This window comes from Xiphophorus hellerii, chromosome 15 (assembly GCF_003331165.1).
Source record: "Xiphophorus hellerii strain 12219 chromosome 15, Xiphophorus_hellerii-4.1, whole genome shotgun sequence".
NCBI classification, from domain to species: domain Eukaryota; kingdom Metazoa; phylum Chordata; class Actinopteri; order Cyprinodontiformes; family Poeciliidae; genus Xiphophorus; species Xiphophorus hellerii.
This window is the reverse complement of record NC_045686.1, coordinates 7,021,161-7,039,074: the sequence shown is the minus strand read 5'-3', so window position 1 is coordinate 7,039,074 and position 17,914 is coordinate 7,021,161. Positions and strand designations below refer to the sequence as shown.

The following is a 17,914-nucleotide window of genomic DNA, read 5'->3' as shown; positions in this document are numbered from 1 at the left end:
GAATGTTTTATGATCATCCTGTGCTGGTGTTTCTCTAATCTGCAACACAAAAAGCAGTCCGATTTCTCTCAGTGGATGAGGAGCTTTTGTCCAAGCCGACTCGCAGCCTATTGATCACTCATAACCCCCTCTCCTTCTTGTGAAGTGTGGATCAGTGTGGAGCCCATGCAGTTGTGCACCAGCAGCAAGAGTTTAGCTGTTTTCCAAGTGTGCAACAAATATACCTATAAACTTTTTGTTGCTGTGCAAACTTTTAGGCAGAAATCTAAAAATTCAGCTTAAGGCTGAACTGACTTCAAATGAAACAAAAAAAACCTCAAAAAAACAAACAAATGAACTAAAATAAGGAGTGAAAAACGCACAAATTGTGGGACTCCCGTCTTCTTGTAATTTGCTGCAGGAGAGTGAGAGGAGGAGCCAGGGGGAGGGGAATACACAGCAGGGAGGGGAGCATGAGAGAGCAGAGGCCATTCACTATGATACACACACACACACTCCAATGCAAACACATGAACACTTCGAGACACACACATGCACGCTGTGGATGCAGGAGAGAGGGAGGGAGAGAAGCTTTCAGAGACAGAGTAGGCAGAGGAGATCATTGGCAAGTTAAAGAGAGTGAAAGAAAGGACCTGGATGAGTTAGTTCAGAATAAAACTTATCTATTTAGGACCAGACTGCACTCTAACTTCTAGAAAAGAAAAATAAAGAAAATCACAATGCTTTGGAGAGTTAAGAAAATCTGAGGATTTTTTTTTTTCCTGGAACTGCTAGGAGTATGTTTTGGAAAAGTCTGGATATGTGACCTTCTGTGGAAATCCTGGTTCCTTCTGAACTTTCTCACCATCACTTTTGAGAAACATTTTGTCATCATTTCATCTGAAGAAGGGCCAAGCCACTATGCCTACTGGTAAGAATGGAAATGTCCAGCTACCAAATATATATTTCTTTTCTTAAATGGGTATCAACAGGTTTCTGTTGTGATGTGACTTGATTTTTATGCCTGACATTTTTCTTTAATGTTACACACTAGTTGTAAATTTTTACACTATATGAAATTTTGCTATCACAATATCGCCCTAAGTGCATAATTTCTGTTTACTACTTGGTTTATGTTTTGATAAATCTTAAACATGTTGCTTCCCTCTTGCTGCATGTTGAGATGCCATTCGGCAGCCTGTGACCCAATTTAGAGCCTCAAAGGGCAGCAGCTGGCAGCAGGCTGCAAATGGGTATGAAGCAGAAAAGAAGAGGAGGGGGAATAATTACTTTTTAGCGCAAAGTCTTTGGTTTCGAGGTGCTGGAGACAATGGAGTACTCCGTATTTCTCCTCCCACTCCGCATGTCCGCGGGGAGGGAAAGGTGCCCATCCAAAACACATAAGTGCACATGGCTCGGGGGGAAGCGGGTGGTGATGAGATCTCTTAAAAGTTCCTACTTTTAGAGTCTCTCACCTGGGGGGCCACAGATGACACCCTGTAGCTCCAGCTGTATGACTTTTTTATTTCCATTCAGAAATTTAGGCTAGCATGCCACAGTCTCAAGCAAGGCTGATGGGTGTGAACAGCAAGCGTATCATGGGTGTCCCGTGGGCGAGTACAAGAGTGTGGGTGTCTGAAAATAGGGACAGCATGTGGGTGAATTCTTCTCCCACAGCTACTCGACTATAACTACACTGCACATTCCTGAGTGCTGTCTTTGTGGTGTCAAAAACACAAAGAAATCTTTGGACACTTTATTTTTCATAGGGGGATTTTAGATTTTAAATGTGTTGCGGCTTTGTTGAATGTGTTCTCTTTATTATGTGAAAATGTTGTTGTTAATTAGTCCACTAGCTGCACGCATGTGTTTGCTTAGGTTTTATGAGGCAATGAAAGCCCAGATTTACGTTTAAAGGGATAGCGCAGTGAGATGAAGTTTTGTTAAACTGTAACAATCAGTTTATATCTTACCTACAGTGGATAACTCTCATAATGACTTTGTTTAATGTAAATTCATATTCTTTGGATCAGAAGGCTGAAACTGACAAGTAGTCTTAGTTGCCAAGAGCCATGGGACTTCTATTATTTTAAAGAACCCCAAATTTCAGAAACATCCAATTACTATCCAATAATAAAGTGTAAAAATAAAAAATATGATAGAGCATTATTTTAATTTTTCCTTTTACATCGGAGATTTGCTGTGACCAGAAATACTTTGCATGTTCCAATCTCAATACGTTTCACGCAGGACGCTCATTGGTGGCACACCGCCTCTAACCTCAGTGTAAATAATCACCAACTTCTGTGTAAATAAAGATTTAAAAGGTCACAAGACAATGTTTTCATAACTTTGCACTTTTGAAATTGGAGTTAAGACATTAGGCGTCTGATTTGGTCTTAGCCCCTCTTGGACTAGCCTTTGGCTGCAGTTAATCTGGATTTATAATAAATCAAAATGCAAGGAGAGCAATATACTTCAGATAATTAACTGCTTATAAATCGAAACTAACTTTAAGCGTCCCAAACTCTGTTTAACCCGTGCGCATATTTACTGTAAGCATCTTGTGGTTATGATGAGTGTTTATACTTCAGAAGACAAATGCAGTTGTTAATTGGTGCACCAGGTGTGTGCTGTGTTTACTTTAGTTTATATTAGAGCCTTTTTAAGCATGTTTTCTTTTCTACCTCCTCTTACTTTGCTCCAGCAATTCATGCAACATTTGCATTTGAGTATATTCCCCAAACCCGCACATTTCTTTGTTAGTCTAGCAGTAAGTTCAGTGGAAACTCTGCCTCATTTCCAATCCTATGCTTCACCTCTTTGTCTATATGTGCCTAACCTCTGGGCCCTGTGTTCGTCTGCTGGTCCTCGCTGCATTAATTGGGCTGCAGTGTGAAATCCAGAGCGACACTTTGAGGTCTTTAATGTCGGTTGCGATCAAGGCTATGTCTCTATTAGAAATGGGGACAGATCTGAAGTGGAATATGCAGAAAATGGGAAGTTGAAGATTGTCAAGGTTTCAGAGCGTAAAATTGTTAAGTTAAATTTTTAGGATATACTGTTATAAAGTTAGTGCTTCATTGGGTAGATTGGTTGGGCAGAAGCAAAAGGCAGAATTCACAAAAAAAATGTTGAGTGGGAAATGGAAGAATGGAAAAAATATGGGAGTGGGTGGTGTTTGACCTTTGGCCTTCTTTCTCATCTTTTCTTCCTACTTTCATTCCTATGGGACATCTACCCTCATTCCTCACTCTTACTCGCAGTTACTCATGTCCCCGAGGTTAAAGACGCTGCCAAAGTGAAAACAAAGGCGACTGCATTGCAACTGGTTTCGGTTATCCGTTCAGAATTCTTGAGTTTCTAGTAAGAAGTACACAGGAAGGTCAAAGATTGAGTTGCCATCTGGAAGACATACCGTTTAATAAACAAAATCTTGCAAGCAACTTTGAGTAATGTGCAGTCAAATCCTGTCTCGATCCCAACTTTTTTGTTGGGATCCCTTCTTTTCCTGCAAAGGCTGGTTGAAAATTTAAGGATGTTCCTGTACTTATGAGTAAATCCATTTGGTGTTTAAACAGCTGTCAGTCAGAAAGTCACTGTTGGGAACTGCTTATAATGGGAAGCTCAGCCAATCACGATGTTCAAATATGCATATCTCTTGCAAAAGTAACCAAGTCCCAACCAGGGAAAATGGAAATCTTATTGTTTGTCCACCTTTTTATTTAATTTACTTTACTTTGGTTAAAATTGCAGTAACTTATTTTTTGAGTGTTTTTATGTCCCATAAACTTGGAAAGCAAAAAGAGCCTGAGGAGGAAAAAATTGACTGCACCTAAATGTGAACATGGCCGTGGTGGTCAGTACCCACATTATGTACAGGTTGGCCTATGGTTATTTTCCTAAATAGAATAGAACAGGCATGGTCTGACTGAAAGGAATGTCTGGTGGAAGCTGAATTGTGAAGTTGGCAGGGTTCCTGTCGAGAAATACCAGATGTGTTTTAAGTTTCATAACAAAATATGATGATGGAGAAAAAGAATGACAGGAAGGGAGGAAGAAAAGGATCGGAAGTCAGTTTATGACTGATTGCGAGTGGTATGTGAGCGTATTGTAAAGGTGTGAGTGAGCAAGATGGAATAAATTATGGAAATAACTGAGGGAAAGTCATTTAACTTGTTGGTGTGGTTTAATGTTTTGGCCTCTCTCCACTAAGATGGAGCTGAGATGGAGCTTGTTTTCCCTGCTGCGCTACATTCAGTTGCATGTGTAAATTAATCTTCATTAAAACCAGTTAGATTATTTCAGTGTTTGGCTAGCTTTGGCTGTTAGTGTTTGGTAAAGTCAGATGCTTAATTAGAAAGACTAATAGAGGCTTTGTCATATGTTTCTATTCTGTCTTGTGAATGTAACTACAGCAAAGAGGAACATATTTTAGTCATTCAGAAAAACCACATCAATAAGTAGTGACTAGGAAACAGGAAACCTCCTGTTTGTCTTTAAAGAATTTCATTTAAGTGATTGTTGTTGAAGTCGCTGCAACATCTGAAGAAAACTACAAGAATTTCACTATAAAGCTTTTTATCTTTTCCGTGACTGTCAGAACCTCAAATCAGAATCCAAATAATTTAAAATGTTCTTGGAAAAAGAACATCTTGCACAGTGGTAAAGTCCCAGTATTTCAAATCAGGAATTGAGTGTCTTCTAGCATTTTACTTCCTGAAATGGCATGAAAATAGTGAGCAGCTTGAAGGTCCATGAGAAAATCAGGATTATTGCATATGAAATGTTTTTCTCCCATGTTGTGGTCCTTTGTTTATAGAAAATCACTTTTACTGTCTTAGTTTTCTTGCAGTGTAGCCAGAGAGAAAGGGGATCTAATTACTGCATTTAGTTCTCATAACGGTGCCAAAGGCTGTTGTGTGTGTAATGGACATGTTTATCTTAAATTATATTAAAAGCTTATATCTTTAGTCATTTTTTGACTTTGAAACAAAATAATTTCTGTAAATTTCTCTGTTTTACAACAATTATGGTGCTTTGAGGATGCATACCGAAGTTGAAATTTGAATTGAAAAAGTCTGCGTTTCACAAACACCCACTAATTTTATTTCGAATGCGGGCTGTGGATACATAAAATGTAGTAAAGATGGCTGATATATGAACGATTTAGTAGTACTTAAGATTATCTTTACAACAAGGGTCCAGTGCATTCATTTTCTCTGTTCTGACAAATTAGAATTCATTGTCTTAATGCATCTTGTTCTTAGCCACAACAACAATTACCATGACTGATTTGTGCAACAATAATTGTAATCCTAAAGTACAGACCAAAGTAGTGATGAGAGTTCTCAGCTGCACAAGCAGGTTGCCATAAGGCTCCTCACATCAGGAATGAGTCTTGTGCCTAAATGTCTCCTGTGGATTATTTCCATATATTTCCTACCCAATGGTTCTTTGGGCATTTACAATGCAAATTCAGGACAGACCTTTGTGCATGCAAGTTCAGGACATGTTACTTCATTTGCTCCACATCTGTCTCTGTAATGTATTTGTCTGCCTCTAAAATGTTTCCTCTCTTGCTCTTTCATTTGAGTCTCTTGATGTAGCCAAACCAAGTGGGTATCTTCTCAAGTGGCAACCCTTACAGGATGAAGTTCCCTTCTTTGATATTCTATGGACTGTGTTTTCTTGCCAACGGATCCTCCCTGGGAATCACGTGTTGGATTTGTTGCTAGAGCCACCATGTTACAGATTGTCAGTGTGTTTTTCCTGCTGGAACCCAGTGATTAAGAAAGCCACTTCACTTCAAATAAGCACTGGGAACAGTTTTTGCTCAGTGACATTTTGTGTATAGAGTAATGTTTTTACGGGACAGCTTCACAGTTTAAAAGATTGCATGAGATGTGTATTACAAAGCACTCTTAGAGCTTTTTGAGCTACTTGTGAGGCCCCCGGGGCCGTAAATAGAGAGCAGCGCTCTCAGCTGTTTGCTTACCACTTCACAACAAAGAGCACTTCAGGTGGCTGTAAAGAGTATGACTGAAGTGAACCAGTTAAATTTAGCATGAGTCATTAAACTTGGCTGGACTGGTAGGGAGGCTTGTCCGGCTGGCTTGCACCAGTGGAAGGGAAATCACTGTGCTTCTGTTTGCAGATCTACAACTCATTACTTTGCAAGTCTATGTGTTGTGAAGGCCCTTTTTGTTCTATATACGTTGATTAATGCTGTTAACCAGCCTTGATGAGAATTGCTAACAATGATAATGAAAATGACAAGTGACTTTTATAAGCAAGAAGATTTTCTCTTTATGTCATAGAAATGTCCATATACTGGATTTTTGGCAGCTTTAAACATTAATTATGTACACACTTTAAAGATCCATGACTACAGGGCGAACTTACACAAGTCAACAGTAACGGCGTCTGCAGGTGTGAAATCTGATGTTTCTCTTAAGATCATGAGTTAACCTTGCTGTTATATAACGAAAACCAAGATGTTTATCTCTTTATCTGGAGACATCAGTCTCATGTTTAGTCAAAGCGACAGCCTTTTATATGGAGAAAACAATGTTTTCTTGTGATCATGAGATAATGATGGCAAGAAACTGAGACGGTTTTGTGTAAAACTCAGTTTCATCGTTCAGCATCACTGCAGTCACACGTGTAACTGTTTCCCTCAATGCTCCTTAAAATGATATAATCAGCTCAAATCAGTTTCTACATGCCCCTCTTAATGTCTAATAAAGAAGTAATAGTTTTGTTTTTTAGTGACGTCACACTGAATTATTCGCATAACAAAAACAAACTAGAATTGCAAGCAGTTAAAAAAGGGGTGGAAGCCCTGCTTAACAAGTCTGGCCACATCCCTCCTCATGCTGTGTTGTGCTGGTAACATCGTCTCTCCCCCAAGTTGGCTGACTGGGTGTTGCCAACAGGGTAGATATAGTCTTCTACAAACTACAGTATGCTTTTCAGACTCACTACACCATAAAAAGCAAAGAAATGTTAAATGCAGTTTTAATATGATGCCAGAAATTAATCACAGTCTTGCAAAAAATTATTGGATTGATTTAAAAGCTGTCAACGAGAGTTAGACTTCTTATTTTTAGCAATCCCCAACCTTCAGTTTTCTGATGTTTATTATTTTTTATATTTGATTAACATTCTAAAAATAACATAAAAACTTCAAGCTGACAGGCCGCTCTAGGTCTATGGCAATTTATTAGAACTGTCAATTTAGCATTGAGCTAAAATGTTAAATGAATTGACTAAAAATACAGAAATTGTTTAAAGATATTATTTTCTGGTGACAAAGTCCAATTCTTATACAAGTCATTTTTAAATTAAAGGTATTTTCTTTTTTATCTTAAATATGGCTTCTATCTGGTCATGCACAAACTTAGTTTGTTTTATGCAATAATCGTTTTAAGTATATTGAGTGGAAAGATTATTTACTTCTGTTACTGTCACTTACTATATTTAAGTTAAAAATAAATTCTAGAGAAAAGTCCACATACTTGAGCAACATAATTTCCTCATGGTTTCTTGTAAAACATTTCTCTTAATCCATTTGCACACATTATAACATAATCAAAATAAACGATTCAGCCTTTTGTACTCGGTGTTTACTGTTTGCCAGTCTTCCGTCTGTTTCTTTCTGGCTGTCTGTGTTTGCCTTTCAGCTGGGCCTAATGTCGAACATATGAAATCCTCGCTCTTTGTTTGAGTTCAATGAAAGCCAGAGATTGATGCCAGGTTGCTCAGACACTTGCTGTATTCACTCTCTCCCTCCTTTGGCAGGAGACACCGACCTCACACACAACCCTTACTCCTCACGTGCACACGCAGAGACAAACGACACACACACATGCACAGCGCAGAAACAGTCCCAGGCTGCATACTTGGGACCATAATTAGAGGTAATTTACATGGATCAAGTTGAAAATAATCTGGATAGCAGGTAACTAAATCCTAGTCATCCTTATTCTGTGCTTGTGTATGTGTGCGTTGAGGTCAGACTGGTTGATGTGTGAGAGGGAAAATGGCCTGTTCACCCAGGAAACGGACAGGGTGTGCCTCAAACATGAAGCTGAAGGGTGGGAATGAGGAGCAGGGCAAACATAAGATGGGGTAACTTCTCTGTGGTGTTTGGGTTTTTTGTGTGCTCACACTTTAGTCTGCATGTGCAGGATTCACAGATTTGTACGTTTTACCTAGTTGAACGTACAACTAGGTAGAACCGTTGGTGATAGAACCATCAAATAATCAGCTTTGGTATGGATTGTTGAATAAATAATTTCTTGTGAAATGTGCACTGAAAGATTTGTCAAACAGCAAAGGAAATGGGTATTTTCTTCTTAAAGTCACAGAGTTCAATTTAATCTGTCTCTTTGTGTATTGTATGCATGAAAGCAGAGTGTGGCTTACTGAAAAGCCAAGTCTGTTTGTGTTTATGTGCGTTGTTGATTCACTCCATAGAGTTGTTATTCTTTCTGATCTTTAATTGTTAGAAAGTGGGTCAGGGCTGGGGTTTAAACATTTGGAGGACACAAAAACAAGCAGTAAATCCTTTCCAAGCTTGTCAGAGAGAAACTAAAACTTCATCCCACTTAAGTCTTGAGACACTGGAGTTCCTTCCTGTTTTTTTTGGCAGGGGAGTAGAACTATAAAGAATCCTGGATCATTATCCATCCATCCATTTTCTGTACACCCTTGTCCCTAGTGGGGTCGGGAGGGGTGCTGGTGCCTATCTCCAGCGAACGTTTCGGGCGAGAGGTGGGGTACACCCTGGACAGGTTGCCAGTCTGTCGCAGCCTGAATCATTATCTGTAAAGTATTTCAGGTTTTTACTAGAAAGTCTCTGTTTATTTTGGTTTGCTTTAACTCTGAGCGTGTACATCCAGAATGTAGAGTCATAATGGATTTGGGTTCAGCTTCTTACTATTTGTGTTGAGTCCAGTCTGTGATCTGCTTATCAGAGAACAGTCCAAGTAGAAAACAGGCATTGCTGTGGCAAAATGATGGACTGTTTTGAAAAGGGAGAGAGCGGGTATGGAGCTGGATTCTTTGAGCTTGTCCTCAGTTTCGCGTTTCATGTTTTGAACCTGAACCTGTGATCTCAAATGCTTTGAAGTGAGAAAGGTTGAGCTGGTGCTGCTGGCATTGATGATCTTCCTGGATGTCGCTGTTGGCACAACACAGCAGCTGCTGGTACACCAGTAACGGCCTTTTTGAGAAGTGATTTCTGTTTTGAAACATTGAATGTTAAAGTTTACTTCAGTTAGACTCACTGTATGGCCATTAGAGGTTGGTAAACGGTATTTTAACGAATTTCTACAAAGGGACTCTGTTGTGAACCAGTTTGACACAGGCTAGATGCCAGAGAGACTACTGTAGGTGCACATATCTTTGAAATAGGGCTTTCATTCATAACATGGGTTGCTCTTAGCATGCAGTGTTCAAGCAAATCATCACCCATACACGTATTTGGTCAAACAAATTAGAATTCAGAAATGCTTGGTTTTCTTTCTGTTTATTTTCTAGGTGGTGTGACGACTGTTAGGCTTTTTTTTTGTAAAAGAAAAACACTTTTGGAGAGATTTATGGTATATCTCCAAGTGGCCCACATATGGTGGGTGGTCAGTGTAAACGTCCGTTAACTGTGGTCAGGAATGAGGATGATAAACAGAGGCCCTGTAAAGATGTTTAACTAGCACTTGCAATTACAGAGAGGGATTCATATTAACACTGGTACTTTTTTTTTGTTTAATTTGAATATTAAATGTGATTGTTGGGCCTCAATATGTCTTTTTATTTTTTAAGAGGTTTTTGCCCAATAAGATTTTAGACTTATAACATGCAATAATACCCTCTGCATGAAGGAGCTCTGATGTTGTAGGCAATGTTTTTATAAAGCCTTCCCACTGGTAAATTCACAATGGGTTAACTAAATTTTCATAACGAATAATCTGATTACTACCCTCTGTATCAAAACAGTAGAGTTTTATATTTTTTTCTAATCCTAATGTTCTGTTCCTGGAATTAAGAAAGTTTTAGTTGTTTTTTGAAAACCTACCTCTTGCTTTACTGTTTAAAGAGTAAATATATGAAACCAAAATGCTAACCTCAAAACTAAAAAGTTAAAGAACAATTCAACTTACACAGGGTTTGTTTCTGCAAAACCTGAACTAGACATTTGGTCTTGCATTACATGGTTGTGTGAAATCACATTCTGTTGGTCGTTAAGCTGGCTTAAACTTCAAAACAGTGACAGAAATATAACTGCACTCCTTTTGTGATAATTCCCAGATTTATCCTAATTCATACAAAATGAATAGCAACATTGATCTGTGTATTACACAGTTGCCATTTTCCAGTCTGCAGGCCTCAAAGGTTTCACCAAAGCCTGCAACTGAATAAATAAGAAACATGCTTGGCCTTTAGAATTAAGTCTAATAATGTTTTTTTTCTCTCTTTTTTTTTTTTTTTTTCTCGTTAGACGACTATAGCTACCTGCCTGATGTGCTGCCTCCTCTTCCCGAAGTCCCGGACTCCGGCTCAGACCTGAGCTCCGTTGACATCCCAGCACGCTGCCTCCGCAACCCGGCCTTCCGCCACGCCTCCTCGCGTTATTGCTCCGCCATCAGCATGGACTCCTCTCCTGACAGCGCCGAACGACCCATCAGCTACAGCTCCACGTCCTCCTCCGCCTCCTCCAGGGACAGTCACTGCTCCTTGGGCAGCCGTTCGACCCTTGTCTCGGCCCCTCAGTGTAACCCCGTGACCCCTGACCGGGACTCCGGGGCAATTCGATTGGAACTGGTCCCTGCCAGGCAGCTGGGATGCGAAGTGGAATATGAGGGAAACAATGGAGACAGAAGCAGACAGACTGCTACAGAACATTTACAGCCTAAGTTGAGTCCAGAAGTACAAGAGAAGATGAGCCCGGTGCAGGGACCCAGGACGTATGTGGACCGGGTGGTGCAGGAGATTCTGGACACAGAGAGAACCTACGTTCAGGATCTGCGCAGCATCGTAGAGGTAAACTAGTGTTTATTTGTAACATAATACACAAATTAATTAAAAGTTCTTTATGGAAAAAACAAAAGGACAGAGATATGACACATTCAGAATGTGAAATGCATCAAAAGAACATTCAAAAACTTATTTGATAGATCTTTGATCTATCTAGAAAAATTACAGTAAATATCACATTTTCAGTTTTGATTTAATGAAACCGAATGTTTCTGGACTCTCAAGCGATCAGCATAGAAAAAGATGATACCTCTCTGATGGCCTGAGGAGCCTATATCGTACACACATGGCTAGAAATTCTGACTCCTTACTGAGGCCCAACACAATTCAGAGCCGTAGACCATCAACAAGATCTTGAATCTGTCCTTTTACGAACAGGGAGCCAGTGGAGTGATTTGTGGCCCATTGAAATATGATCCAGGTTTCAGTAACCTCAATAGATAAAGCTCAAGTTGTCATAGAACTCGAAAGTTGTATGTCATCAACATATATTGTAAGAGATATGGTACTCTATGGTGTTTTTAAAATGATCTACTTTGAAAATAAATTAGACTGCCGATGATGATTTATTCACGTTTTATACTTTTAATGTTTACAAGTTAAAATATGGTAGATTTCCTTTAACTAGTAAGAATAATTTCGCTTTTTAAAAAAAAACAAAAAAACTTGTAATATTTTTTTTGTGTGTGTGTGTCGAGCAGTGTGTTGAAGTTTAACTATCCTTTCGATTTTATGGGGGGTTTTCACACACGTGAGCTCCTCAGCTTGTTGCCTGCAGGGAATCTGTAAGGTCACCTGTGTGGGCGGGGATGGGTCCAGTCATATGACACCCTGTACCTTTGTCCTGCATTCGCTGGCACACATTCGTTGTATGCATACACACTCAAGCAAATGGGCTCATTTAGTGTTGTTCGCTTTGAACTGCAAGAATACACATCACCTCAAGACTGAGCTCCAGTGGCTTTGTTGAGGACTGGGTGTAGTGGCTTGCATCAAAGCTAGCACTCTTTTCCATTACCTCCCATTTCTTTCTGAATTGTTTGCTTATGCTCAGTTTCTTTGTTGTGGATATTAATACAGACTTCAAACACATGCACTGTTTTTCTGCTTAAACATTGTGTGGTTATTGTGTGGCTATTTGATTGGTCCAAAATGACAAAAATCTTTTGTTGTTCTTAGAGCTTTGTTGTCAGTGTTCTTTGTTCTTTATGCCTGTCTTCCATAAAGTCCATATTTGATGATTGTCATGTCAAGACATGACAAGTCATGATTGTCGTGATTGAATTGCATTCTTTGGTCTTCATGATGCATTTGTTTACTAATGTTCTCAAAACTAAACAGCTGTCTTTTACTGGATTAGATTACACACAGGCAGAGCTTCCATTAGATGGCTTCGGAAGGCAGCTGGTTCTATTGAAATTTACTTTGGTGTGTGAGGGTGAAGTCAATACACACCACACTTTTTCGATTTTTTTGTTTTTTTAAGTTTTTCTAAAAAAATCTATTATTTTCCATCCATTTATTTTAAGTGCTGACTTGTGACAAAATAACTTGCTTTCGATTTCAATGGCAGAGCAGCAAATTCTGCACCTGAGGTTTCTTCTTTCTTGTAGCAAAAAAACCAAAAAAACAAAGACGCACACACAACACACACACACACACACACACAGCAAACTGCCCAACTGAGTTGTCCCGGAGTCTGTGTTGCAGTAAATCCCTCTGCCCAAAATGCTTCCTGCAAAGGAAGAGGGTGTGACAGCCTCAGCACAAATATTTACCCAGGCTCCCCTGCGTTCACCTGTGTATCATCTGTCAGCAGCACTGCCGTTGCGAGTTATTCTTGCCCGTTTTTTCCTTTTTAGTGATGTGCCTAATGATTTATTTCTGTGTGTTCATTTTTTCATCTTTTGTGAAGTTGTGGGGGTTTTTTAACCTCCCATGCTGTCTATTTGGTGTCTTTTCACTTCTGCATGACCAGTAATTTCTTCCCTCAACTATTATGTGCAACCAGACCAATCCATCACCAGTCAGCTAAGTTTAAAGTTTTAGAAATTGTTTGGATCTTGTTTTCCCCTTCCTACTTTTCCAATCTCCCTCTTGAACTGGGTCATTTGAAGTTGTCCATCACTTTGGAAATAATCTGCAGACATTTCCTGGCCTATGAAAATACTCGAGCGTGAAGATTGAGATGTTTGCACTCTTCATTGTGTGGAGTAATCACTTCCTACTGTGGTGCAGTGTTAGGGTTATGTTTGGGGAAAGACTTGCTCAAGGTTAATGGTTAATACATGAAAGAATCAGGTTTGTACTTGTTATGTCTGATGCTCAGAGGAGGGAGTCAACCTTCAGGTGTGTGCATGTGTTGGTCTAACCTTTGTTGAGCTCACTGAGGCGGAGCATGTTTATATGAGCAGGTCACACCGGGTCAGATCCCTAACCCTGTGGCTAATAAAGCATCACCTTACATATTACTGCTTAAAGTCAACAAATCCTAAACCCGACCTGCTTACATAGCCCTCAGCATAACCACCAGCCTGTCCATAGTGGATTTCCAAAATCTCAGTCTATACCTCAAACCCTTTGATCCTGACAGTGTCCATTTTGTCAGGATGGACAGACTTTGAGTCTCCATCCCACAATCCAACTATTGATTGATTCTCCTAATTAATGCATAACTAATTAAGCTGACTAACTTGTTTTTTTTCTGAACCTTTAAAACAGTATGTTTTAAAGTCTAGTAAACAAAGTTGTTTGAAGTTTTGGAGCTATCAATTAATATTAGAGGTTATTGATTGTGCTTTCCCACCAAACCTTTTCCTGTCTTAAGCCATGATCAGCTATTTCTTATTATGCCTTTTAGTACAACTTGCATGTCAACCTATTTTTCTCTTATAGATTAAAAAGTCATAAAATAAAAGCTTGACTGCCGAAGTTGTAATATAACTCGGAAAATTGGATATCTCTCCAATCATCCTAAGCTCAATATCCAATATGGCTCCCACATGTAGTCAGAGCTGCAGCAATAAAATGTTTCTTACACTTTTAATAGTTTGTAGGGTATTAAACCCAATGGACACAATCTATATGAAAAAGTTTTTTATGAGTGAATTTCTGATACACCTGTAAATCTGACACACAAACACTTCTATGGGGATCAATGACGACTTCTCCCATCCGGGTGTTAAGTTTTGCTTCAAAAAAACAATCTAATGGGATGTTCGAAAAGACTATTGTTGTGTGCAAGTTGTTCAAAAAGGAGTTGGCCTGCCACTGAATCTATTCAAACCTAAAATAACATCTCGGTGCAAAACATGTTGCAGCAAGCTCAAACGTCCCCAATGCTAATGTCAGTATCCACAATCCACATTTTTAAAGTATTTCTTCAAAGAAGTTACATGAATAACCATGGGTTCCTGAAGCACTTGAAAGCATATTGTCCCAATCTGATAATTTAATAATCTAATAACACTCTAAGAACAATAAACATAGTTGTTGTTAAGCTTGTCTATCCCAAATTGGAACTAGACCACATTAATTATCTCAGATTTCAAAGGCAAATCAAAGTCACACTTAATTAATCCTTGTTTACACTGGTGAAGCATGAAATCTTCTATGTATCAATGTAAAATAAAATGGAGACCATCAAAATAATAAAAAGTTGTGAAGGCCCTTTAAGGTCTGTGCACTGATTCAAGATAGCTTTTTATCCGTTGATCTAAACAAAAACAGATGAAAGGACTGATGTCCGGGGCTCAGCTGCTCTTATTACTAAAGAACAAACAAAACAACAACAGGAACTTGAGTTAACCATCAGAATAGAAATTTTAAAAAAAGTCAACAAATTGAAGAAAATGAATAGGGTAACTCCCTAACCTTCCCTCTTCTTTGTGTCTTATAAAAGCAGCTTTATGTGATGAAATGATTACTGGGTGTTTCTACAGGTTCAGGACAGTCTTGTTTTTCTTACTTTCTCAGTGTTGTAACATCTTTGTAGGGTCTGGTTACAGAAATGGTGTTGAGTTTGTATCTTATGTTCATCCAGCGCATCGTTTGTATTACCAAAGTGTGCGTAGGTGTTTGACCGGTGACTGCTGGGGAGTGGTTGCCAACGCTTGTTTTTGGGATGAACTCAGACCTGCAGGAACAGATACCATCAGAGCTCCGACTAAGACCAACATTTCAGAGATGTTTACTCTGGATACATCTGTCCTATCCAATATCACTATATAAAGTTTTTACATTAGTGATCAACACTTGTATGTTTTCTAATGATACCTTAAGCTTATTTGTATCTTCTCTCTTTGACTGCCACCTTAATGCAAAGTGACATAACATGTACATTCAGTCAATGCTGTGCAACAAGAATTTCTCCCGTAGAAAGTCCAAATGCAACTTGCATGGAAACCTTTCCACCTGTCCTAGTTTCGCCACGTCTCACTTTCTGCATGTATGGCAGAGAGAAGCTGAAGACTTTTGTCTAAACACCATCCACACACATATCAGCACCCATCAGTAACGGATGTGATTGAGGCAGTTATAAGATGTGCTGAGTGAAATCCTCCCAAGCTGACATGTACCTGTTTTTAATGGAGTCTTGTTAAACCAGTCTTTCACTAATTTGTATCAACGTAATAGCCTGCACCATCTATTCGTCAAACTGTTTACCGAAAACAGAAAGGGAGCAGGCTTTTAACTTTTAAAGAAGCCAAAACGTTATTCAGAAAGCTTTCTGGGGGTTGTTTTGGATTACAGTGTTTCTGCACAATTAAATATGAGAATAGCCAAATCTCTATCTCAAATGGTTGGGAGTTTTTAGATGAAGAAAGTGAGTGGAAAAATCAAGAGATTCACACCAGACTGAGGACTTATTAACTTTAATATATGCAGTTATTTGTGGAACGCCATGACGTTCAAAAGTTCACATTTTTAAGAGAACTTTAGATTTTAAAATATTTTTTATGACTCTTTAAAATTTGACCAAGGTAGTGAAAAGCAGGGGGAATGGAAGGCTGAAAACCTGAAACAAAGTCAGTGAAGTTTAAGTGAATCAAGATGTGAACTTTAGTGTTTATAGTCCCTCTCCTGACTGCTCTGCCTTTGTCTCTACAGGACTACTTGGAGTGCATCAGTAACCAGTCTCGACTGGCCCTGAGCTCGGAGGATAAAAGTTCGCTGTTCGGCAACATCCGGGACATCTACCACTTTAACAGGTACTGTACACACACAGAAGCCCAATAGATTTAACCTCAAGAAATAAGTCAGACATTAAATTGGAACAGCAGAGACTGGTTGATATCCCTGAAGGCTAGTTGACAAAGTCTTCACCATTTTTAGATTCTGATATCTTGGAAGAAAATCAACATTGGCTGTCTTCTGATAACACTCCAGAGTGGACCCACATCAGTGTGCAGTGAGGATTTCAATAAAAATGTCTACTTAACAAATGATTAACCTTTTCTGGTTAAGGTTTGGTAACTTAGGGTTACCAAATGTATTTTTCTTTGCTAACTGTCAAAATATTAAGAGAGATAATTATATTTTTGTTGCTTTTTTCAAAGTCCAATTGTTAATGACTTTAAAAATTTTGGAAAAGCCCAGATGATTAAGTCATGACTTTGTAATTCACAATATTTGAATTAATAGGAGACAGACCAACAACAGACAGGACAACATCTCCAACCCACTACTTCCTTACATGAAATCTTTGGAAAACAAAAGCATGCCAGCCAAAGCAACAGGAAGTGAATTTCGAATCTTTACAAGTCTGAATCTCCCCTCGGGTATAATTTCTAGATGCCTGTATGTGCCATGTTCATCTGTTCAAATAATTATACGCAAGTAGAAGAGCAATGGAGACATCTGCTATACTGTTTAAAGAGGAGGTGGTATCTTTGTTTCGGAGATTATTTTTATACAAAATGTACATAGAAATCCCAGGACAAAAGCAAAATGCTGGCTGAAACTTGTGCGTCATTATTTAGACTGAGTCCAATATTAACATGGGCTAAAAACACTCAGTGATGAAGAGGCATTTAATTGAAAAGCAACATAAAAAGCAAGCCTGAAAACTATCTTCACTATGAAGCACATGTGTATAGGAGCATCGTCTTGTGGATAAAGGAACTGGTACACTCAGAAAATGGATGGCACTATGAGAAAAGACCATTATGTGGAGATGCTTAAATAATATCTCAGGACATCAACCAGGTAAATTAAGCTTGGACACAAATATATTTTCCAGATGGACAATAAACTTAAGCATGCCAAATTAGTCAAAATGTGGCTTCAGACCTCAATCCCTTATATTTACTGGGCCCACAGTGTGAGGTACTATTTTAAGTGCCTCTCTATAAAATGTGCACCGTAAATGTTAAATCAGTCAAAACTAACTGCAAGTAACATTATTTTGACAGTGTCTGTAGTAGCTTTATTGTGTGCAAACAACAATTTTTAGAAGTATTCAGAGATGTGGGAGCTAATTTAGACAGACAGGAATATTGTTTGGAAACAACTTTTGCTGCTTAAAGACACACCCTGAGTCTCTGTTCTCTTTCTGGCTCCACAAACGAAGTCCAGCTACCAGAGAATCTGGGTTGAGGTGCTCGCTGATGTCTAAGTATATCTTTCCATCAGCAGTCAGGTGTGTTTACAATATTTTTTGTGTGCTTGTGAGTTCTAAATCCAGAAGATGTGGTGAGTGGAGCATCGCCCACGGTGGTCTGGAGACACAGCCGTTTTCTCCCACCTATTCATTTCTGGGCAGTTGCACACAGACAAGCTGGCCCGTAAAAAGGAGGAATTAAAGCAGTTTCAAGCAGTCATGATAACCTCATGCTTTTGCCACAAAACAATAACCTCAGCAGCAGTCCGTTTTCCTCAGAGTGCAGCAATACACCCA

General features: G+C 39.0%; 1 protein-coding gene across 3 annotated transcripts in view; it reads left to right on the top strand.

The window, feature by feature from the left end:
* LOC116734106 (pleckstrin homology domain-containing family G member 1) overlaps positions 1-17,914 on the top strand; it is a 65,361-nt gene that overhangs the window by 29,322 nt on the left and 18,125 nt on the right. For 2 of the 3 annotated variants that reach the window (XM_032585265.1, XM_032585267.1), the window contains exons 2-3: positions 10,481-11,022; positions 16,126-16,226. In XM_032585265.1, the coding sequence (XP_032441156.1) occupies positions 10,481-11,022; positions 16,126-16,226 (643 nt within the window). Of the gene's footprint in view, positions 1-493; positions 911-10,480; positions 11,023-16,125; positions 16,227-17,914 lie in introns of those variants that run through there. The other variant, XM_032585266.1, reaches the window with a different exon arrangement.